Source organism: Corvus cornix, chromosome 6 (assembly GCF_000738735.6).
Source record: "Corvus cornix cornix isolate S_Up_H32 chromosome 6, ASM73873v5, whole genome shotgun sequence".
NCBI lineage: Eukaryota > Metazoa > Chordata > Aves > Passeriformes > Corvidae > Corvus > Corvus cornix.
The window spans coordinates 12,143,317-12,168,984 of record NC_046336.1 but is presented as its reverse complement, the minus strand read 5'-3'; the positions used below and the strand labels follow the sequence as shown (position 1 = coordinate 12,168,984).

Below are 25,668 nucleotides of genomic sequence, written 5' to 3'. Positions count from 1 at the left end.
GAGATCTGTTAATTGCTCAATTAGCCAACCTCACTCACGTTTCTTTACCGCTAATTTGCAGGTCAAAGACACCTTCCCCAGCTGAGCTAAAGGAGGTTCCTCTGTGGAAATTGAGCTGCACTCCTAAATCCGAACAAGGCACGCATGAAGAAGCAAAGCCCATTTGGCAAAGAGCTATGATACAAGTCTGTCCCATCATGCGTTATCCAACTGCACCTACTTAGGTTGGGAGGAAGGGATGAGTATGTGTCATTCTCTCTCCTCCCCAGACACAGACACTATTTAAAATATGCACAACCAGAATTTTTGCACTATTTCAACTACCCAGCTCATACCATGCTGCTGTAGCTGTGCTCTGCCCAGCCCTCCTGGCAGCCCAGTGCTCAGTCCACTATTTATTCCAAAGCCTCAATTCCCTATCAGTCTACTTTTCTCCTCTTTCCTTTCCTCCTTCCCAAATAAAGGCAGGCTTCTATTTTGCTCTGGTTCTACCTAAAATCTCCTGAACAAATACAGTAGAGAATTGGGACCAAAATATAGGGACAGATCTTGGTGGATCACTGGGAAAACAGCATGGACAGCAGAGAACAGTACCCATGTCCTTGGAACATCCCACAATAATACAGAGAGGGCTTTCTCTAGCAACAAAGATTTCCCCCCATAAAATGTAGCACAGGTAGGGCTGTCCAGCTGGAAGGTGTGCACATAGACAGGATGAAGGATTTGAGCTGTCCAATGCCCTGCATTACAGCCACATACACTACAAGGTCTATGCAGAAGTACACAACAGACCTGGTACGAGGAAGTCACTGGTGTTTGAGAGTTATGGATCACTCTTTCGCAAGCTGCTAACACCTAATGTCCTGCAACCACTAGAAGAGGACAAAACAAGCAAAAAGAAAAGAAAACTAAAAAAACCTACCAAACCAAGAACACAACCATTTCGTGTTCCTCCACCAACATCACAGTGTTTTGCCAAGCTGAGGCCTTTCCTACACGTAAACATCAATAGCTCTAAAATTAAAAAGCTACTTTAAAACCACTTTTTGAACGCAGAGCAGAGTCAAGGCAACCTATACAAAACTTGATCTAAAACCTGGCTAGGACAGTTTAAGCATGCCCATGTTTCTTGTCCGACCAATTTTAAGATGCAGCTTAATGAAGTGCAACTTTTCACATAAAAAGAATTTATAACACAGCTATGTATGATTGACAGCACAGCAAGATGACCTGTAGGCACCTTGGCAACGCTCATCAAGTAGCTACAGGTCACCTCTACAGTCATAGTGTAATGGGGACTGAAACATTTGTTCTGTCTTGCCCAGCCTGTTCACTGGCTGTGATACAACATACTGGCTGCAGAAAAATGAGGGATGACACATTTTACTTCTTAAATTTTAGGAGGACTTAATGTCAATGACAATTATTTTTGGATAATCGCAGACCTTGACAACTGTGCTTTGTGTTCTTTCCCTTTGTGTAGGATTTCAGCTTGTAAATAGTGAGCAGTTGGGTACATTCCAACACATTCCCTTTAAACAAACTATTTCCAAGTAAGTTTTCTTTTGCTTCACCTGATGTATTTCTGTCAAGTAGTAAAAGGGGACTCTCAGAAGAATTTTTAGGCATTGGTTATGGCATTTTCCATATCAGGTGACCTGTTAGGACACCTCTCCCACAGGAAAAACCTCAGGACAGCTAAGATGAAACTCCATTCCCTACTAAAGAAACTAAACCTACCTGGCTGACAAAGCAAGACACTGAACTTGACAGCCTTTGAGGCTCCTCCAATCCCACCTGTCAAACCACAATTCTGTATTTTACATGTGTGACTGTGCACACAGACACTACACTGAAGTTACGAGGTGTCTTGAAAAGGCAGCTTGGTCCCTTCTCTGGCTGTCTGGATTTATACTTAATGTCAGGTCAAGGAAAGCAGCCCTATGGTTTTACTGCTCGAGTTGTAACACAGAGCTTCAGTAGCGCTTTCCAAATCCTCCTTATTCCATCTTCCTGATTCCCTTGGCACTGATTATTTCAGGTTCCTCCTAGTCTATCACCCATGTGATAGACTTGCCCCAACATTTTCAAAGTCCTCCACCATTGCTGCTCCTGACTGCCAAAGCCCCAATCTGGCCCTTCAACAACTCATTTGCACAGCCACCTCCTGCCTGCTTTGCTCCCTCCCCAGACTTTCAGCACACACTGCTCTTGCAGAAGGCTTTTGGCACAGCAGTGCTCTGGCACTTTAACCAGACTCCTGCCAAGTGCATTCCCCATTCAGTTGTTCCATCTTGAATTTTCAAGCCTGTGTGCTGTGCCTTGCTTTAATATCCTACTACACACACTCATGTGTTCACGTGCATTTCCCACTCCTTCAAATTCTGTGATCTTTCCCCACTCAGCCTCATGCCTTTCATATGATGCCTCATCAACCTGAGCAGGCTTCTTCCTCAGTGCTATCAAATAACCTGAAACTCTCAAATCCTTTCTAAAATAAGCCTTACCTACCCCGATTTCTTGCCTTACCAAACAAGCTTAGTTTTAGTCCTTCTCTAAAAGCTTTTAAAAATACTGAATAAGTACCATTTTGCACCGTGAAAACCCCTTTGGTTGCAAAAATATTCATCCCAAATCGCCCCTTGCCCACGTTCCTTTGGCGCACAGATCTTTGTTTAGGCTGTAAACTGTTTAGGACAGGAGCCTTGCCTTTAAGCAACTAAAGCACGTTTCCAGCTCTGCACAATCAGTCTCATCTTTCCCAGGCAAACAGCCAGTGCTCAGACATTTCTGCTTCCAAGTTCTGAGCACCCCATTTCACATTCCTTTCCTTCACCTCTATTTTCTAAGTTTGCTCTTTTCTGCCTCCATTAGGAAGCGTGGAAGTTATCTGCAGCACTTCAGGAGCCAACCAAATAAGGGAGTAATTTCCTTTGCTCAGTTGGTGCTTGTACATGCCCCCAACTTTCTGTGACCCCATCCTGGTTTGATATGCCAGTAAGGGTAGGGATGGGGGGAACCGGACTAGAAATTAGCCAATTAATGATTTCTCAGCAAAATGCAACAGCCCCAAACCCACATCTTCCAAACCACAGAAGAATTTTCTTCCAAAATACTTTCCCCTCTGTCAGCAGTCTGTGTTTTCCCTCCCCCACTCCTCCGCTCCACCCCCCCGTTTGTCAGACCTGCTTCTGGAAAAAGTCTTGCTGTTCCAGAAAGTGATGCATTAATTCAACATGGACTTTGTTTTACTTGCCTAAATATGCACAGAGAGAGTGACTGTCAACAGTTATCAAATGTGTTCATCTGCAGACAGGAGCTCTTCAGCTTTTGTCCCTCTTCCCCTTCCTGCCTTTTTTGTCTTAAATAACAGAAAACCTTGTGACAACAGATAGAAAAGAACAACAATGACATTTCTTCTGAACAGTTTTGTATTGCGCATGCTCTTACTTCAACCAAGCAAGGAGCAATAAACATTTACTACTTTCCTTGGAGAACTGAGTTAAAAAAAACCCAAACCAAACAAAAGAAAAAAAAAGAAAAAGAAAAAAAAACCCAACCAAAGAAGAGAACAAACTAAGTCTGAAGCTGCTCTGTGCTGGTTTGATTTAGCACAGCAATGCCACTCACAGCCTTCTGCTGTGAGTGACAAACATTTCATCTCCATCAAGCACAAGGAGGGAAGAGTAAAAACAAAGGGAGAAGTCCCATGGAGGGGACTGCCAAAGAGGGCAGAACAGCTCTGGTGAGATGCAGCTACAAAACTGGCTGCAGAACCACCCACCTGGGCTAGGACATGGGGTTCCAGTATCAAGACCGACTCAGGATGAGGTTCAAGTATCAAGACCACTGGGTTACATGGCTGCCTTCCCTCTACACACTGCCTTTCCCCATCAAGCTCCCTCTCTCCCTAAGACAGGCAAGCAGTGGGAAGTTCTAACTTTTAACTCTTTCAATGAATAGCTTATTCCTTGTGCTAGGAGCTACCCCTAAATAATAGGCTCATTTGGCAGAAATTCAGCCCACATGTCACTATACTGCTGGTATGAATAACTTTAAAGTGCTTTCCTGCATTCTAACAGCTCCAGTTGAAAACACTGGGCACAAAACCAAAGCAGCAATAACTTAGATATTTGGCATAGAAGACAGGCATGTAACCTCCCAATTTTACCAATCAAACTGTACAAGCACAAATGACTTTTCATTAAATTAGCCTGAAAACAATCCTAAGTTCCTTTCCAGGGGAAGTTCCAAATAAATGTATGTGTAGAATTACTATTTAACCGTGTACAAAACAAGAACTCTGTAGCAGGTCTAACGAGTGTCAAGACTGAGGAAAACAACAAACTTTCAGGCTTCTCCTCACAACCCACATTTGTATTACTGGAGTTTCAGAATGTATAGGAAAATGTTTAGAGAATGTACCACATTTAACATTAAAAAAAAGCAAGCTTTGCAGCTACATAAGAAACATAAACCAATGTAATCTCTTAGATCTGGGCACACCACAGACCATTTTAAAGAGAAAAGTTCAGCAACAAAAGTCATCTGTTTCTCTTTGTAGAAACAGACTACAGCTGTTCCCCTTGAAGACTTTTTTCAATTTTAAAAAAGGAGCACTACCCATGATATTCAATAATTTGTCTTTCATGTTTCTTATTCACAGACACACTGCTTCCAAATATCTGGAGGTCAGAGATGCCTAGCCTCCTCAAACAGCTTTGGAAAGGGTAGAAATAAATAAGCCATATGCTACCCCTAATAATTCTCCCCCATCAGGCAGTCTAACAGGGAAGCAAGCACTCTTCCTTTCTGCACTCAGGCTTTCCTGGCGCTTCTAATATTCAAGTCACTTCGAAAATTCTGCCCTTCAGAAACAATGCTCGATCCTTTGGTTCTAGCCTTAAGGTGATTCTATCACAGACCTACCTGATAAAAATGCTTATTAGTGGTACTCAAGCGTAAATACAAAGAGAAGCATCCTTTACAGCTTGCTTTTAAACTCCAGTGAACTCCTGGAGCTAACCCTCTTCCAGCAGCAGGGACTATTTCAAGCAGAATATTGCTGGGTGGGAAGAATTTCAGCCAAAATGCTTAATTGAGTTTGTTTCCAAGGAAGAGGCCAAGTGGGGAAGGGGAAGCTGTTCTGCTTGTGTTGAACAATTCTGGCAACGTCCTGTTTGAACAACTTGAGTTCTTCTGTGCTTTGGAGCAAGGACTTGAAGGTTGGCAGGGGGGTGCATACGAACACTTCATGACATTTCAGTGCAAACCCACCCAAATTTGGCCTTGTTAAAAGTCTTTTGGGCTGGGATGGGAGGGGAAGAAGGGCAAAAAACTCTCCTGACCTCACATAAACTGTGCTCTGTTAGAGAACAGCAGGCTGGACACCCAGAGAAACTCATACTTTCAACAACTGCAGTTTGGAAGGCATAGATGTCTGTACAGGCTGCAGCTCTGCCAGATCATGAAGCCACTGTCTCCAACTTGTGCCCATTTATTCAAATCACTTTCTTTACTTCCAATAAGCCTGCTCTTGTAAGAGTTCCCCAACCTATCATTTCTGATGACATTCAACAGCCTATTTTTAGCCAGCCTGGCTAGCTATGGCTGAAATACATTGGAGAGACCTTATAGAAGCAGCTCAGTCACAGAGGGTGCCCCAAACCTTGGACAGAATCACAGATTGCTGAAGTTTGTGCCAAGTTCAAGTGCCAAGATTCAGTTTGAGATAAATCACATATTCTCCAACACACTCAAAACCCCAGGCCTGCTTGGGCCTAATAGGGAAGAAACTGTAATGAAGCAAGAAAAAGGCAAGGATGGAAGGATTAGGGGAGCCTATAGTGGGGAAGACTGCCAAGGAGAACACTGACAGCGGTCAGAGGGCACGTCTGGAGAAGATGCACACAGATGGTGGGTATCAGAATGCAAGAGGAAAAACTTGGGAATGCAGCTTAGGTCCTTGAGTCTTACCAGCTGACTGTTAAGGGACTGGTTATGCAGTCTTAATATTTTATGGAGCTTTGTTTGCAATATTGTATGAATATGAAAGAATGCATTTGTTTTCACCAGTAAATAAATTGTTTAGAAAACAGATTCCCATAAATTCTCACAGTTAAATTGCCAGCAAGCATCTGACAGAGTTTGACAAAGCAAAATAAGTAGCTCCCAAACTGTTGGGGCACAGAAACAAGCAGACTTTCTTTCCCCCCAAGACAGTATGTGTGCTTATGATGGTTTTTTGGTGCCTTTGGAGTGCATTTAGTGGCTGAGAAGCAAGACCTTGTCTTCTGAAAGTAGTTCCAGTTGCTGCAGGGTCAAGCTCTGGCAGGAAGAACACAGATCTTGTTGGTTTTGTTTCCTCATTAACAATTTGAAACAAGGTTAAAGGGCCACTGAAAAGCTGGGTGTCCTTGAGACACAGGAGGCTACACATAGTACCATCATCAAATCCAGAAGGTAAATTTGCCACTTTAAAAGCACCTTCTCTCCTCCATGGGAAAAGGCACCTTTCCATCAACTGGGAATCATCTCTTGCGCTTACATTTGGATCCATTCTCTCAGTAAGGTTGTCTGAAAGTTACACAGAGGTGCAAATGGTGCTTTGTCCCCCCTTTCCTTTCCAAAGTGCAACGAACACATCTGCATGATTTTGCAAGTGGAGCGGGATATAAATAGGGGTACCTTTGCTCTGGGAAAGATGATTCACCTGCACTTAAGAAATACTTGGTTTGGAAGCTTCTCGGACTTTACCCAAACACAGACTCACCCAAACACAAGGTGTTCCCCTCTACCCTGCCATACTCACTGTTAGACCAGCAAAAGCTAAGAAAAACCCAAACCAAACCAACTAAAATGCTGCTAGTGGTGGTATTCTAAACACCTAGGAATTATGTCAAAAACTTCCAAAAGTTGTCAAGTCTCTCTTTAGTACCAAGCACTGCTTTACAAGGAAGAGAGGGGACTGAAACTGGAACAATTCTCATCTTTCCACACAACACACTTTTCCAGTGTGCACATCTCTGACCATGGCTTTTTGGCATTCAACTCATTTTAATAGCCCTGAAACTATCACTTGTCCTTACTGAGGTAGGAAAGACTGGGGACAAAAATGCCCAAAGTTAAAACACAACAGATGTGAGCTTCCCCAACAGCACAAGGAGCCAGACTGCAGAGCTACCCTTGGTTACCACCTCCTGGGGTGCCTAATCCTGGCTCCAAGACACCCTCAAGCTGCCGCATCCAACATCCACATCTGAACTCTGGAGCTGCGGCCCCTCACTACCAGAGTGCCAAAGATGCAGGTCCCGACACACGAAGCTGCAGTGGGGCTTTTGGTGCCCCCTGAGTGGCCGGTGCCATAGGAGGCTATGCATTCACCTCGGCTCTGCTGCCTGTTGACTATCCCGCCCAGCGTCCATCGCCGGTCCAGGCGCCTCAGGTGAGCCTTGCGTCGCTTAGAAACTAGTTTGGAACATGGATGGAAACAAAACAAAGGAAAAAGAAAGAAAAAAAAATGATGGGAGGGTGAGGAATAAAAACAAAACATGGTATTTACAAGCACTGGTCTTGTTAGTGGGAATGGGTTAGGTGGGATGCAGATGCTTTTAGTTTATACAGTACAGTGGAACAAGTTAACTTCTTGAGCTTGTGCTATGTGAGCCACGCAGAACTGTCACAAATTGCCACTCTTGCTATTGGCTTCTCAAAAAATAGTACTTATAATAAAAAAATCAAAACCACATACACATTCCAAAATAAGCTGCACAACTAAAGACACTTGTCCAAGGAGAGTGCAGTGGCAGGACACATCATCATTGCTGTTGCATCTCCTAATTCAGCTGCATTATCTTTGGGGAATTCAGTCTACTGCATATGACATCAAACCCAACAGGGCTCTAAACCTCTCTAAGCAAAATTATCACACTGTAAACAAACCCACAAACTCTTATGTAAGTTCCTTCATAACAGCAGCACTCAGGAACTGAACCCAAGTGAAAAGTGTCTGATGTGCTTGCAAGACATGACTTCCATTCATTACCACAGCTGGTTCTCATGATCAAAACTTCTAATATACAGACTACAATATAAGGAAAAAAACTAACCTTGCAATTATTGAGCAGGCTCGAGAAGCTAACAAGCCAGGACTGAGTATTAGTTACACACTCAAACGATAACTTATGCCTGAAGTATAAACAAAGACAAGACACTTATGGAAATGGCACTGTGAGAGCAGCTGTGCACAGAGGACACCACTTGTTTTCTGGACCACATACTTAGATCTGTACTCAGTTTCTTCTGCCTGTACAGGTGTGAAAGACACTGGAACCATTAGACTGGCACAGAAACACAGACAAACACTTCCATTTTTTCCATTCAAGGGCTTCCATCCTAATTTGGCAACTACTGCAAGGGTGCTTGGTGCTGCTGCAAAGCAATGCAAAATATTGCAAGGTAGTAATAGCTGAAGTGCAAACAGAATCATTTTACTAGTGATGCCGGAAGCTGTTCATAAACTTTGATATCAAATCATTCATAATAATTCAATTCTGCATATGTGCACTTATTTAGGGAATACACCCTTATAGCGGAGTAGACACCGTTGTCTTTTAGAACTGTGTTCTGCAGACAATCAGGCACAGCAAAATTATTTGATTGGGAAATCATTAGCTGGACAAGAAAAAAAAATAATTTCACCGAAGAGTGGTTTTTGACTTTTTGTCCTTGATTATCTGTCAGGGACTTAGACCAGACTTTTACATCCAGCTCACTCTCCTCAATTTTTCCTTTGCTGTAAGGCCCAAACCTTTCTACCCTGTCCTAAGTGGAGGTGTGATGAATGGTGTTGAACAGGTACATTATCTAGTCTGTGGTACTCTATACTTCCCCTTTGATCCCATATTGGTCAAAAACCAACCATAAATTTTCAGAGGAGCCGAATCTCAAGATTACAGATAGCTGTGGTTTTGGCTCATGGAAATCAGTGATCCTCTTGGAAGCCCATGGAGGGACAAAAGATGAGCAGATTTAACCTGGTGACTTTCCCCAAATCACAAGGACATTAGACTGCCAGTTACACGCATGCTACACAAGAGACAACATAGGACACCTCACCAGACACACAGATTATAGCAGAGAGAGAAGTTAAGTTGCAGTAAGGCTGCCTGTGTTAGGAGGTTTCTATACAAGAAAGGAAGAAATGAAATGCTGAGTGTAAAGGCTTGCAGGATGGAGAGGTGCAGAAGGGGTAGAAACCGGCTTAAGGTGCCAATACAGAGTAGTCATCTTGCTCCTTCTCACACTGGGAGTTTGGAGGATTTAGCCATCCAGGAACACCCCTTGAAAACAGTGGGTCACACAGACCCTCCACACCATGTCCTCACAATGTATGGCGATCCCCAGTGATAGCCCTTTTATACTACAGTGATGCTTTTGTATGAGCCAGGGTTTTTTCCTCCTTAACAATACTGAATTTTGCCATTTGATCCCAAACTTGGACTTGGTTGGCCATGCCACAGTCACCAGAAAGGTTGCTTATTAAAAAGTGTCTACACCTTTCCAGAGATTATGTTAACATGTTTACTTTATCAGCTCCTGTATCTGTTAAATGTTTCTTTAGATTGCTTTCTGATTGTTTTCCAAGCCTTGCAAGATCACATTGCTCTGAACACAGGCCCAGGTAACAATCAGCTGTCTGCCTTCACCCAGATGAAAATGTTGTACAAGCTCAGGTGCAGGGAGGAAACATTTCTGTCTTTCTCAGGGAACAGACTATTTAAACAGAGACACATGGAAATATTACTGCTGTGTAGGGGCAGAATTATTAGCAAGATGTGTTCAGCACCCCCCTATCTTTACTGGGCCTGCCACAGCAGAGCAGACTTCTGGGTTTGCCTGGCTAGTGGACTTGTTCTAGGCCTGTTCAAATGGGGAGGGACAAGGGGCTGATACACAAGGCTCCCTGCATCAGTGTTTCTGCTCTTTCAAAGTTGGGGGAGCAGAGATTGCACAGTTGCAGGAAGTTAATGTCTGTTGGAGTCACTCTGAAACTTGTATAAGCTCTAAATTCTGGGGCTAAGGCACTTCATCCACTTGAAGTGCCTTCCTCCTCAGTTACATCAGAGCCCCTTTCTCCTGCCTACCTGGAAAGAGCTGGCAAATTTTCTGTCTAAGTACATTCACTTTGATACACCTTTTTAAAGACAGTAAAACCAAGCAATTCTTTCCTCTCCTACGAAATAATTATATGGAGAAGAATAGCCCAAGTAAAGAAGAACTGGAGGGGAAGAAACAAAGAATGTAGGAAGTCTCAGCTTAGATGGTTAATAACATAAACCAAAGTTACTAAAAAGCAAGCAAAAGCTGGGGCACATCAGAGCAGCTGCAGAGGTTATGCAATTAGATCTGTCACTGAGATGGAACCGAGTGAAAGGCAAGGGCAGTCTCAGGTTTCAGCATATCTGGATTTGGAGTAAGGCAGGGAGCAGGACTGCTGACCGTAGGTGAAGAGAGCAGCATAATGGATTAAAAGGGACTGAGAGGAAGGAGATAAGGAATATTTGATGGATTTTCCATTACCCAGGACAAAATGCTGTGTGGCAGCAGCCCTGTGCCGAGTACACTCCAGAGGGCAACATGAAGGGAGGAAGAGAGCTTGAAATGAAAGCAGTTTAAGCAATAAGGCTGTCAAGCACGCACTGTATTTAAGAGTCAGGAAAAGAGAGGAAGCTACAGACCAACAGACAAGGCATTCTTCAGTGCTTGCAGACCAGAGCAGTAAAGTTTTGTTCTTTAGTAACAGGGAAAATTTACTCACTGCTTTTGCATCCACTAAGATGTTGCATCATACCAGACTGGTTCCTGGCCTACCAGTCTACAGCCAGTCTGTCTCTAAACCAGGATATGGGTGGACTTGAGCAGGGAAAAATTAGTTACAGAGACAAAGATTTCAATAAGCTGCAGATGTCACCCTTGGAGCCCAGCACAAAGCTCTGTGTTGCCTGTGTGCCATTTTAATGGTCAGATGGTCACCCCAACACATCTCTAAGCCTCCTGCCTTTGCTAAGGAAAGGTCAGCTGAGGTTCCACATACATTTTTACATAAGCATCATGTCAAGAGCACCTAGATTCACTAGAATGGAGCAAATCATAACAAAAGTGTCCTTTGTACACAGTTGCTACATGAGAAGCCCATTAAGATGTGGTTAGTCTTTCATAATGGAACTGAGGAACATGTGATGCTGAACTATTCAATTTCTGGAACCTGACTTAAGCATCTTTAGTAAAAAAAAAAAAAAAGCAGTGCGCTAAATACATATACATGACAAACAGCATCTCACTTTTAACAGAATGGACCATACCAAATAAAATTACCTTTCCACACAACCACAGACCACAGCAAACAGCAGTGAAACTAGTTTCCAAGATTAATTAATTAAAGGAAATTAATGAGAAGCAACCATTAAAGTTAAATCTCACTCCTTTCAATGGCCTGTGGCTCTATCATGCATCTTCTTCCGATTAGCAGCTCTCACTTGGGGGGAAAAAAGCATAAACCAAGTGAATACAAATATTCTCTTGATGACAAAAAGCTTTCCATACCTTCCCCAAATTTAGATGTGTTGATGTCAGAGTCATCTCTGGTTCCATTTTGGGATTCCAGGTATGTAGCAGGGACCCATCCTTGCTCCTCTGCTGTGCTCACAAACCACCAACCTACGAAAAGAAGCAAAAGAAGTTTCTTGGTCAACACTTAGAGGAACAAGAATAGTAAAATGCTACAGAGGAGATGGCAGAGTCAGCAGCTCTGGTGCATGTTTGAGCTACTCTGCAGCTTCCTAGAACAAGAAAGGGTTTAGTCCTATTATACTATTTCTATCAGATCCTCTCCCAGTGGTAGTGTGCAGGCTTGCTAGAAAAAGGGCGCAATGAAGCAAATAATCAATTTATTTTAAGAAATTCAAAGTCCATCCATGACAACTTTGACTCAAGTTCTTTAATTCAGTTTCTCCAAGCTGGTCTTGTTACGTGTACATCTACAGAATCAAAACACTTTGTACGTGTAAATATGTGCATGTGAACATGTGTGAAATAGCACAAACACTGCCCAAATCCTAACACGAAGTATTATAAAAGGCAAATGAGGGAAACAGGAATGACTTTCATAGAAGGGCACAGATTTCAGAACAGGATATAAAAGTGCTTCTAGAGCACTTGTAACCACAGCTGGTGTTTAACAAACATGACCTGAATTCAGTGCCCTGGGAAGCTGGAAAGTACTGCACAGAACAGAAACAAAGAGAAAAGCCAACTAAAATCTGACTTCAGGCCATAGGTACCTCTTATTTGTCACCTGAACATCCAAGTTTCTACCGCTATCTACAAAAATGTTAAGTATTCAGCAGTATATATGGATATAACCTTTAAGTTGTATCTGTGGAAAGATGAATAAAATTATATGCATGCCAGCTTCAGATTAAATGCATTCCAACTATAACAATCCTTGCCTCTTTTCTTGCTTGGTCACACTGATTTATTGAATCCTTCACTGGTTTTGACACAGACTCACTCACCCAAGAACTTGCTGCTCTCAGATATGAGCACAACTAGATTCTCCTCCATTCAGGTAAGGTCTGGGTTAAGACAACAGGAAAATAAGAAGTCTAACAGGTAAGCAAACCACTTCTGTTGTTTTCTGTGATCCCCCAGGTTCCCCAGAAAACATAAGCTGCTTTGTCAGGACCATACAAACTGTTGTCCAATACCACTCTTCCAGCTTCCCCAAAGGGAGTTGGGAAAACAGCTATTTCTGTACGTGCACCGCAGAACAGCTGACAGACTTTGATGGCTGTCATAAACACAGCAAATTTCACAGAAGCTGGCCTGTGATGAGCAGAGGTGCCAGCTTGGGCTGTAAAGAGATGGGCACCAACACTAGTGAGCTGTGAGGTAGCCATGCATCCCTCCCACAGCTGGGATGCCACAGCCCAGCCCAGCAAGGCAGAAGGGAAGGTCCGCTGGGCTCTGCTGCCATGCCACATGCAACTGTCTGTAAGAGAAAAACCACCCTGCTCAAACAATGCTCAAGTGTTCGTGCTAAAAGTCACCCAAGTTCATTCCAAATCCTGTCACGGAAGATTTTACCAGAGAACAGTAGCTACAAACCCTTGCTTTCCTCCCTGGGGCATGTGGCTGGGAGACAATGTACCCCAAGCAACCACCCCTCACATGCCCCTGGGCAGCTCCTAGGCAGCTCTATTTATTTACTCTCCAAATTCAGACATAGATTTCCATCTTCTGGCCCAGCAGAGGTTTGGAAACTTTGCTTCACAGGGCTCATGGTTGGAAAATTTAAATTTAGTTATTCTCCCTCAGCAGGAGGTGGATTCTCCTGCCATGAAGCCCACAGCAGCGAACATGCAGGATCTGCCAGACCGTTTCAAAAACACGTCTTCATGGTTGTTCCTTATTTCACCAGCAACTTATCGACATGGGTAGCAAATACAGTTTAACATACACTTGTAATTAGGCACAAAATGCGAGAAGCTGCCTTCCAGCTGATACTAATTAGACTGGAATAGTTTACGTAAACTCTTCCTCAGAAAGAAATTAAACACAAGTGAAAAAAGGACTTGCCTACACTTAAAAATGTACATTTGGGCCAAATTCAAGCCATGGTAAAACCATGTTTGGAGGGCTGGATCACACTTCCTTGATGCCAACCCTGTGCTAGCCCGTTTCACAATACAGCTTCTCTGGTTTGGCTCACTGGCCTCAGAGCCAAGTTTAGGTCTTTCGCTTGGGGCCATAGGGCAGCTGAGCCTCCATCTATCTAAACACGACTCAGGCTAAAGCTCCTAATCGCCACAGAACTCATCAAAGTTATCATTTCTTTCTAAAGATTTCCTTTATAAACTCTGCCGAAGGGTAAAGTATAAATGAGAAATCTCTGCAGCTACTGAGAACTCACAGCATTTGTCCAAGTTCAGGAAAAACCAGCCCCCCACTCTGAAATTCTCTTCCCCCATTTCAAGCTTGCTTCCCAGAAAGACAGAAGAAAGGCTTTAATATAGCTCAGTGAAATAGCATATCAGCAGAAAAACGTGTGTTTTACTTAAACAGACTCAACAACTGAGAAGACTGAGAAACTTTCAGTGACGACACCCCCGGCAGCAGAGAAGTCACAAACGGGTGCTCACAGGCAAGATGTGCAAGGTCTCAGAGTGGCTAAGCAGCCACTGCTGAGGCAGCACAGCCCTTATGAGACCAAAACCTAAATTCTGATGGCACATCCAAGCCATAGCCCTACAGAAAGGAAATTACAGCAGAGTGCAAGAATTGACTCCTAGCAGAAAATGGCTGCAGTGCAGACAAGCTCCTCAACACAGCCTGTGCATGACAGCCACAACCTGCAGAACTCTGCCCTGCTGATCACAAAGTACTTGCCCTGCACCATCCCCTCATTAGAAGCATTAGGGCAGCTGCTGTTTGGTACCACCACCCCTTCCCCCCTCTCACTCCCGGGTTCATGGGTATTCATGGTTTGCAGACAAATTAGCCATATTGGTCTTAGTTTGTACCATTACAGCCCTGGCTTTCTGCAAACAATCCCTTGTCCCATCTCTCCCATCTCTTGCCATCTCTCCCAACGCAGAGCATCACAGAAAACTTGATTTTGAAACACAGAACAAAACACTGCATTTATTTTGAGTTCTCCGTCTATGCTGGAGATTAGCTTGACTTCACAATTCATTATTAAAACCATTCTGCAGCAACATCTGCAGGGAATTATGTAAAGTTATCTCTGTGCACTGCCAAGCCAGTCTGAGGTTCACTCTTGCACTCACACCATCTGTAAAAATTAGGCAGTGCTTTACAGCTTGAGTTAACCCTTACAGGGGCCCCTGGTGTTTGGTCTCTCTCAGGCACCAAAACACAACTCTTAACACTGATGTGGCATGGATGTCTTGACTGAGACTTCCCAGCCCTCATCTCTGATGAGGATTTAAATGGAGTTTGAGCTTCACAGAGGCACAGAGCTGTAGCCACTGTGCCCAGACAAAGTTCAACTTGAGCTTTGCTGCACTTCTCCAACTGCCTTAACACTAACCCAAGAACACGAATTTTTAAGGTAGGAGTGCAATTTTGTCCCCACATACCTTGCTGTTTTGGTTGGCATCTGTCAGCATCCCTAAGCTGCAAGAGCCAAGATATCTCCCCATTCAGAGTCCACCTAGGCTCAGATAACTCGCAGGCATTTCACAAGTTACGAAGAAATGACCAGTTCCACTTGACATACAGATAATGCATATGGCAAGATGGTGATAGCAAAATGGATTGGTCACACTGGAGAACGACTAAATGACAAGACGACTTGGATTCTAAGAAACCATGTTCTTGCTTATAATTGTATTCCCACTCCTCTTCCCGAAAGGCTTTTGCCAAAGTGGAAGAATTAAGCAGATGTTAACCACAACATGCACCTTGGGAAACTACTGGAACATAGTTAAAGGAGTATACTTTATGCCAGTTTTGCTCACGTCTGTATGCTGCCTTACCATACCACAGTCCATACTTCAGTGGCTGATACACACCAACAGGAGAACTAGCTGTTCCCATTGAGGCCTGTCTGATCATAACATGCTACAAAACACTATAAATACATAAAATTGCAGGATCATGCTGAACTTCGGTTTCTAATTCTCTCCTCAACCATTAATTTCTCTGTAGACTTTGTCATTTTATGAGCTTAACTAAAGTAAACAGGACTGATAGCACCACTGTAAAAGGGCACGGCTATTTCTCCAGCATAAGTAGACTACACATTCTTCTAAACAAATACTTAAGTAACACTCCACCTCTCAAGAGTCTTGGAAAAATCCCACTCAAACAGCAGTCTGGTACATTTGACACACAGTCTATGGGCTTCAGAGAGCTGTTCATTTTAAAGATCCTTCTGCCTTGGAACTCTCTCAAGAGGTTTTTTTGATCCGACAACATAAATTGTCCTACAAAGCAGTACTAGGTGCAATTAGGTCACTTCCAGACCAGTCACACAGAGCTTTTCATGCCAACAGCTGATTACTTTCCTTCAGAGATAAGATCTACTTCATTAAAGAACAGCTAAGAGAAGGTTGCTGCTGTACAGTTGAAGGCACTTGCTTTTTCCACCCCTCCAAAGCTCTTGCCACATAGTACACATATATTTGATACACATAGGGCAGTCAGTTGTAATTGCCTCTGACAGACCTCTGAATATGGAAAAGCAAACATATAAAGGCACCAGGAATAGTATTTTACAAGAGGGATTTTCTGCAGTTAACTTATTCTCATACTCACTCCTGTGTCTGTATACTGCTAGCTATTATGATTGTCCATGCTGGCTCTGCTCTCTGCAAGAGGCTTTTTCAGTCCCACACACTTGGAAAAGCATAAGGTTGAAACCACTGAATTAATATGAAGGCCAGTGTCTGATTTTTGTGAGTTTTATTCTTAAAATTCACAGAAGAGGCATCTTTCTTTTAAATATTGAGATACATGCAAGAGGTCTTTCTAGCACAGAGCTGACTGCAGCTTAGGGTACAGGAGTCTATGAACAATTCACTGCAAGGCAGACTAAGGCTGTCATCTTAGGATGAATTTTTAAAGCTGGTGAAATATTAAAGGGAGCTTTCACCTCAAAACACGTAATGTTTCCCAGCCTATGTGCACTGCAGACTTCACTGCAGCCACCACTCAACCATGAAGCAATGTTTGTCTTGTTTTAGAGATGAAAGTGGGGCCCAAAGACATGCCCCAGGAAGAAAGATGTTTGTGGAAGACATCCTACTCAAACACAGTTAAGATCCACAGCACATGTTCATAGCCTTTTATGTGCCACATATTTATGGGTCATATATTAGGGTTCCAGATCAACCCCATATTATGATCCTTCCAGCCAGTTCATGTCCTAGAGCTACACACTGGGAGCATAGTTCACGTGGGAAACCCCACTTCCAACAGGAAGTGCTGCACCCCCAAATGTCTGTGCCTGATTGCTCTAACATTCAAGAGTGAAGGTTGTTACCTTTCAACTGCTGTGGTTGCACTCCAGGTGCTAAATCCTGCTTTAGGAACTCAGGAATAAAACTCACCACCCCAAGCTACTGCTTAACTCCAAGAGGTTTTTTAATTTGCTGCTGAAATACCCCAAGAGCCCACAGCGCTGTGATAGGGCAAAACTGTTGGCTCTTTCATGTAAGAGAAGAGCGAAAAAAGGATCACCCCTGTCCCTCCCTTCTTGGTAGCCCAGCATGGGAAATTGGGAGCTTCTATACAGGTTATGAAAAAGGTCTTTTACTACAGCATTAAAAAAATTAATGAAGAACTACAACCACAGAGACTCTGCCTTTTTGTTTTTTTTAAAGGGCACTTCTTCTTTAAAGAAAATAATTAAGATTTAAAAGGTAATAAGCAAACATTTTGCTCCTGGTACCAACAGTCCCAACATCTGAAGGACACACATTAGAAACCACCCACCTATTCAACAGTGGTCACACAGCTACAGCCTACAGTCTGCCCAGCAAACTACTCTCAATATTTAAAACTGAGTAATAGTTTTAATATTTAGCGAAGAGAGTATACACTGAAGGAAGATGAAAGGCTGCACACTCTTGTGCCTTGTGTTCAACTAAAAATTTAGAGGTGTCCCTACAAAAACATAATAGGAACCTGACCTTAAGAGCATCACTCTGGAAACCTGACAACACAATGCACACATAGACTGCCCTGGAAACACTTTTCCTTCCCTCCTTAGGGAGGGTCTGAAAGCAGAGTTACGTTCTCATCTCATCAGACCACCACAGGCTGCAGCAGTTTTTGCTTAATTTGTTGATTGAAACAACACTTGAGGGCTTCCTGAGGAGAAGATGATGGGGAGCAGGAGGAGGTGGGGACTTCTGGAAGGCTGAAATTTGTTGATATCATTTTTTGGCTATTAACAGGACAGCATTTTGCCTTACGGAGCTAAAAGTTGGAACAAAAGGCCAAGAGCTGAGACCACAGTTTGCTTTCTCCACCAATACTTGATAGTAACTGCAAATGCTTAGGGCTCAGCAGCAGCATAGGGAATTGCAGTCCTTGCACTGCTTTAGGTGTTACTAAACACAAGGGAAACAGAAGTGAATCCCAGAGTTTGGGTGCTGTAACATACTCTTCCTGCAATGACTGGTTATTAAGGTAACTAGTTGGATTTGCTATCCTAATCCTTCCAGTCTGTTGTCTTCCCACACTTCTACTGCCAATCTTGTGACATTTGTAGATGGAGACTTCTCAGCTGTGCTGTTAGCAAATCCCATTGCTGTTGTTCCTATGGCTGCAGAGCTGGCTGGCGTGGAGAGCCCGCTACATGTGAATAAATATGCTAGTTAATGCTGCCACACAGGCTTTGCCTGGACCCAAACCAGCCGACTAGGCGTGTCCATAAGTCTTTGATACAGAGTCCCAAAGTGTATTGCAGGTTCTGGATGAAATAATCTAGCTTGCTTGGGTTGGTTTCACATCACGTTATATGCATAAATACACATGTATCTATGTGAAAACTCACACCCTGCACTCCAACACATATTACCCTTGTCTTCTGCTGGGATTGGGACTGTTTCCTCGTACTTTTGGAAAAAACAGAAGTGAGCTGAACATGGGAAAAGTTCATGGGAAAAGAGAAAACTGGATAATGTACAACTCAGCTCTAATATTTTATGGGTTACATCACTAGCAGAGATGATGGATATTCCGAGTATTAGACAACTAGGAAATACCGCATTACTGTATTTATTCAAATCTTACAAGATAGTAGGCAACAAGCCTTCCTGAGGTGCACATTTGGCAAAAACTTATATATTTATCTCTTGTTAGAGTTGTGACTTCTTGTGTCTATGTGTATAGGGAGTTGTTCAAGTACAGCACACAGTTTATCTTTGCATTCTGATAATACAAACTGATAGTTACAGACTCCAAGTGCTGTATCTGCAGCTATTTGCTGTGGCCCAATTGTTACCCAGGGGCTTCCCCTCCCTGTTTAAAAAATGGCCTCAGATTTGTGTATTGACACAGCTGGAACAAAGGAATCTGCCAAACATGTTTTCTAGAATTGGCACGTACATCCACAAAGCCATCACACAATCCAGTACAAATTACACATTGTGTTCTTAAAGCAAGGGAATCAACACACTACCTACATTAACAGACATGGAAAAGTCTTGGACATTGCCTGTAAATCCCAGATCACACTCCAGGTCACCAGCTTCTCTTAAACCGTCAAGTACTCTGGGCTCCCCAAGACAGAAGATGATGGAAGCATCACTTGCTAAGCCTGCTCATGTCCAACTTCAAAACACACAAGCCAACATGCCCAGGGTGTTGGCCAGCATCCCCAGACCCCTCACTTTAGGGGATCCACAGAGCAATCAAGTCAGCCAGTGCCCAAGAAGTTGGAAAAAACCAAAAATTGTTTACCGAGGCTCAAACAGCCTAATGCCTTCTAAAAATAAATTTTAAATAATCTTCCCCTTCCTGCTTTACTTGATTTCATGAACACCTAATGGTGAAACTGTCTGTGCAATGTCAGCTGCATTCCACATAGCCCAATGCATCTGTGTGTGTCCAAACCACAGTACCAACTCAGTTATTACAGAAAATACCTGGTTACTGATCACAGATTTTCCTTTTTTTTCCCCATCTGATCTGTTTGGATACCACATTTCCTGTCTGACCTCGAGTTCTGGTCATATTATACATCTATTTTCATCTTCTCTTGAATTCTTTTGTTCTCTTAAGAAGTGACAGATTTACACTGATCCTTCAGAGATGAAGTCTTTGTGATTTCAGTAACCACAAGGCAAGGTAAGATCGTGGAGCTCACACAGACTGAACAACCAGTACAAAAAGTTCTGCATTAAGTCTCTGTGGGCAACAAGTGGTACTGCAGGATATCTTTCTTTCTTTTTTCTTTCCCTAAAGTTTTGTTTACTTCAGCAGGTCCCAGAGGTTGACCCGTGAGAATACAGTCTGCTGCTAGCATCTTCCAGTACAAATTTCCTGATCATGAGAAGTTCCTGGGGTACTTTTCTTCCTTCACGTTCAATTACAGCCCAGAACCATTAATTTTCCTCTCCAAAAGGACTTCTGTCCCATATCTCCTTTAGTATTGCTATTGTTACAAAGATGCTGCTCAAGCAGGAAAGTTAAGCAATAAAACCATCTCCCACCTTCCATAAGCCTGTTCCCCCTACTTCTCTTCATCAGCCCATCATTTAAAGGTTGAAATCTATAGACTTGAGGTTTTAATGAACCTGCCAAACTGATGCTGTCGTCACCATGTTTACATAAATGAGTAATTTACAAAAGCTCCCAGCCACAAGTGGGTTTGGCTGGGGTGCAGAGAGAGGAGGACTTCAGCAGACAGGGCAGAACATACAGAAATTTGGTGGGCAAACCCAGCCCATGGCAGAAACAAATAATCCACTGCCTTCAGAAAGACTATGCCAGCATAGTCAGTGCCTGCAGCAAATTTTCCAGAGCCGTGAACAACTGATTACAGTAAAGGCATGCAAACAGATGGCTTTCCCCCCCACGGGGCATAGGGGGCTCAGCCATAGAAGCCAAGAGAGACTCTATTAGTCATGACCAGTTGTGGGGTTGTATTTTCTGTGGTCAGCCAATGGGGTGCAACCATCAAGCTCACAAGTAATTTCCTTTACATTCACAGGACTTAATCTTAAAGAAAACACATTTTGTGTCCAAGCTTTCTCTAGGAAAACATGAATAAGCTTTCAAACGGGCCTCATAGTAATCTTGTCCAAAGATTACAAATTACTTCCTAGCGGTTTAAAAAGTTACAGACCCCCAGCCCCAGCTGATAGGAAATGGCCTTCACAGGCAGCAAAGAATGGCCAATATTAACTTCCCATATAGACTGACAAAAGTTGCTTTTGTTTAAATTTCTTATTCTGAAGTCTGTAGAGAACATGGTGTCACACTTGCTTATTGGGAATTCCTCATAACTACACAGAATCAGAGAAAAAGAGTCTGAGAACTAGGAACAAAACCTAGCAGAGTACCAAACAGCAGTGCAGGTGGTAGAGTCAAAATCATACAGGAATTCCGTATTTCATTTAAAAACACATTTGCTGCCTCTGAGGCACACTTTGTTTATGTCAGGATAGAGCAGAGCAACACTACACAAAAGCTTGAACAAAAGCTGCAGTATATCCACCAGAAATCTGAGGATACAGCAATCAAACAGCGATATTAGTTCAGTCTGAAGCCCAGCTGAGTTACCAGATTAAAAATGCTGGTTTTCACAAACAGCTTTTTTGGGATCCTTCTGAACCACGATACTCCTGCTAAAGGAGTAGAGACACCTCGGTTTGCTGCAGCACCACTGCGCAGCCCTCAGATAACCATCTCACAAATGGCCATTTCCATGTCCTCGCTGTTCCTTGAAGCTCTGCTGTCCAAATACAACTTCTGTCCAGCTCTATTCATTAGCTAGATCTGGTGAGATTGCAGCCCAGATGGTGTGTTATCACAAACACTGATGTAAGCCAAACCAAATGCTCTGCTCTCTCTCTCTGACACCGCCTCACTGCCTTTCTCCTGAGCTCCATTCAAGCCGTGATTCTGCAGTGACCCCGGGAGCTGAGCCTCAAAGAGCTGCCTGCACACGGCTGCAGGAAATGACAGCTTCGGAAATGAGTACCGGAGTGATGAATAGCTGGCAACAAGAGCAGCCAGTGCGTTAGTGGGCTGCCAATTAATAACCTACATTGTACTGAACAGGGACATATATGGGCAAGAGCATCACTGACACGCCCCAGAAGAGATTACAAACCTTTCTGAAGGGTTTTTCCAGGCTTCTCTAAAATTTAGAAACTTAAGACTTGTTACTGTATTTTGTTCAGCGCAAAGCTGAACTGGTCCCATTTGGAGCAGATTATGGAAAACTGGAAGGAAAAAAAAAAAAAAAAGGAGAAAAAGATTTGCCTTTTTATCTTTATTCATCGTGAAGCCCCAGACAATGAGAACAGCCTGTGCAGGTGAAACAGAAGGGGGTATTGGTCTTTAAGGAAAGGGTAACTGCGATCATCCATGTAGACTTTTAAAAAGCAAGCAGGAATAACTGGGGTATCTGGGTCCATCAGCTCTAACAAAAAGATGCATCAGCAGCATTAGAGGAGAAGGTAAATACAGGAAAGTTACTGAGGCAAAAAGCTCAGGTATGATGGCTTCCCCTCCAGCTAAAAATCACTCTTATGTTGCAGAAAATACTCTGCACACAGCCAAGTAACTAAACATTAATTTCTACTCATTCTGGCTTAGCCTCTAGATACAAAGGCTACACACTTGGCTCAAGCACCTCTGCAGGGGTTTCACTCCACGAACGTGATTTCCCTGCAGCTTCCTTGGCTGCCTCACCTGGGATGTTGACTTTAAAGACTGATGTTTAGGCTTTGGTTGCTCCTCACAGACTGTAAAGGCAGTCCAGACTCAGAGCAGAGAATCAGTCTCAAGAGACCAGAACCACCTCACTGAGTAAGCCTTGCACTATGGGAACATCAACAGCAATGTTTCTATTCACACCTTTCTCATGGAAAAAGTCTGCGTTGTCGGCGGCTTCAGATGCTGGTCTGACTCCAGGAAGGTACCATTAAGTGCACAATAAGTCAAAGTCCCAGTACATAAACACTTTCATTTTCTGACTCTCCTTTCTGTCTCCTGAAGCTTAAACAAAGCCAGAGCAGGCAATAAGCACAGATTTGCTGGCAACAATCAGGGAAGCTGATCTTCTGATGCTAAATAAAGGTTAGCAAGGCAAATTAATGACGTGAGATACAGAAGAACTGTCAATCTCCATACATTTCACAGAGCTGAGAAAAGACAAATAGATCATTGTGAGGCTTATTCCTTTCCATTAGTAATAAATCAACCATGAAACAAGGGCAAGAGTAATGCTGTCCTTGGGCAAAAAGCTGAGATTTGCAGACCCTCCGTTACAAACACACATGCATTATACAATACAGCACCATTTAAACTAAATAAGCAGCACAGTAAGGGATTACCTAAACCTGTTAGACAGATGATATAGAGGCACAGTGTTTATCTTTTCACCAGTGAGTCACTTAAGATTACCCTATGAGTGCATGCTAGATTAAACCCTTCCCTCTCCCCAGCACAAGGCTACCAAAAGAGGAAATGCTGGACTGCCTGTAACTACCCCTGGCCAGAGCCTGCTGCAAGTGCTATACTTTCATGTATCTCCAATTGCTCTGAAAACCTTCAACAGAAAACCTTCAACTTGGCATTTTGCAATCTTGCACTTTTCAGGATCTCATTCTTGGCAGATTGATGGCTTTTTTTAGGGGAATTTCTTTCTTACTTTCTTTCCCCTTCTCTCAAAGCAGATTGATTTCCCCTTCTTGCTTTAGGAAAGGTCAGTGACAGAGCAGAGAGGCTGCACATTCACTGCAAACTGAGAAAGAGGATGGTCCTGCAGCTGGGGAGCTGGCCCAGCTTTGGGGAGCTCTCCATAAGAGAGCCAAGAACCAGACCAATTCTTTACGTGGGAGGAGTTTTTCCCTCCCCAGTTTCCAAGTCTTAGTTACTTCCCTTCCCCTCCTCCACCACACAGATCTGAACAGCGTTTCCTTTGTCTGTTCCCTGTGTAGACTTCCATTCTCTGGAGACGGGGCCTAAATGTCTGGCACAACAGGACCCCGATCTCAGCTGGGCCTTAGGCACTGCCATAAAAAACAAACAGAGATCACAGAGGCATGGCTCTTGCAATGTAAAACAGTCTGGATAGCAAGTAAGTCTTTGGATAAGTCTGTTAGCTGACATACTAATTACATTGTCGGAATGCTATGCTTTCACAAAAGCTCGTATGGTCTGAAAGTTTATTGCAAAACATCCTGTTTAGTGACTACGAGTGCATTTGGAAAGGGACCTGGAGCTCACTGCAGTGCTAACAAAGTATATGCAACAGTGCACCTCCAGCAAGACCAAGTAGATTTCTAGCACACTTCAGGATGACTAATGAATTGAAGTTTCCTTGGCATGCTTCCCTCCCAACACATGTGGGCAAGGATTACAGAGTGGAAAGAACCCAACCTGGGGAGAAGAAAAGTGCACACTCCTGTAGCCATTAAATCCCTACTGGGGAAGGGGTTTTCCCATTGCATTTCAGGGACATCTATCCCCCTTCCTTCTCTCTTGTTTGCATGGGCTGTTTGACACCGACCCCCCTCTCCCCCCCAAATTCTCAGGCTCCAGCTCAGCAATACACCATGCCATACAGCTTGCAGAAGGCAACCAAGACCACACATTTTTGGGAAGGACAACCATCACTTCCACTTATGCACAGAATCCCAACACCAGGCATGAATGTCTCGGTCAATATTCTGGCTAGTAACTAACACCACCTGAAGGTTCAACATCCCCCTGATGTTCTTCCCTTCCTTATTAAGTTATAGCACAGCTCTTTTGTGCTCACAAGCCATTTTCATGGAGATCATGCTTTCTTTGGCTGATTCATCACCAGTTACTAATCCAAGTCAGTGAGTGGGGTTGACCAGTACCAACATATGTAGCCTTCCCATTCTGCCCTGCTAATGATTAGGTTAATCCAGATGCCAAATAATAACTGGAACCGTTTTAATAAAATCTGGAAGTCAAGCTTTACATGGTACTAAAAAGAAAACTTAATTCTCTGTTATACAAGCAGTTAGATTTGCTGGTCACCTACCAGCATATACCATCTCAATGCTAAGATATGCAGCTACTTGCTAGTCTACACATGAAGCTGAAGGAAAATGAAAATTCAAAGGAGATTCAACTTCTGGTCTGTCCTCTTGCATCTTACAGGCCATTAATGCCACATCACCTGGCTCACCAACACTGTGCTAATAACCTTTACCAGACTACTCATTCTGAGGAACATGGCTTTTTTTCTGAAGCTGAAGTTTTAGCTGAAGTTACATATAGAAGATGTTCCAGAAATACAAGCACTGGTCATCAATATCTGAGGAATTACCCTACAGGCATCTAACCTGCTTCCCAAGATACTTGTTGAAAATTTATGTGACAGGAAGGTGGAAAGATCCAACCTCGTAACACTTGTCTAATTAGTGTTATTTTTTCTAATTTTTCTCTGCCACTCCAGCTTCACTTTTTGCCTCTCCATCAACAGAGCACACCCCTACAACAAAGGAGCCAATGGAAGTTGAATGTGTCTTCAAGCAGAGACTCTCTCGTTGTTTCTAACCCATTTTCTTCTGTCCAGAGGCACCTCTGGTCCTTTCCAGCACTGCTTCCTCACCACCACAAAGGAATGGAGTTAGTCATCATTCATGCAATTTCCACCTCTATTTTTACAATTTCAAAAAGGTTCCCCCAGCAGTTTACTTATTTATAAAAACAGGAAACTTTTTTTGACCTGGATTATCTGAGTACGCTGTAGTGCAGGAAAACAGTAAAATGCCCCAAACTGCATGCTCTAGTCAACTGCAGGCTTCAGCACTTTGCTCAGTTGAGGAGCAGAGCCAAGGAGTGAGTAACATCTTTAAGAGATAAAACCCCCATCTGTGAGGAGCCACTTGCTTCTTCATCATGGTGCCATCAGGCCTTTAACTC

General features: G+C 43.2%; 1 protein-coding gene across 1 annotated transcript in view; it reads right to left on the bottom strand.

Annotated features, from left to right (window-relative positions):
- The window catches only part of SH3PXD2A (SH3 and PX domains 2A), a 253,922-nt gene that overhangs the window by 26,505 nt on the left and 201,749 nt on the right, over positions 1–25,668 (bottom strand). Inside the window, exon 9 of the mRNA XM_039553504.1 lies at positions 11,605–11,718. Within this exon, the coding sequence (XP_039409438.1) occupies positions 11,605–11,718 (114 nt within the window). The remainder of the gene's footprint in view (positions 1–11,604; positions 11,719–25,668) is intronic.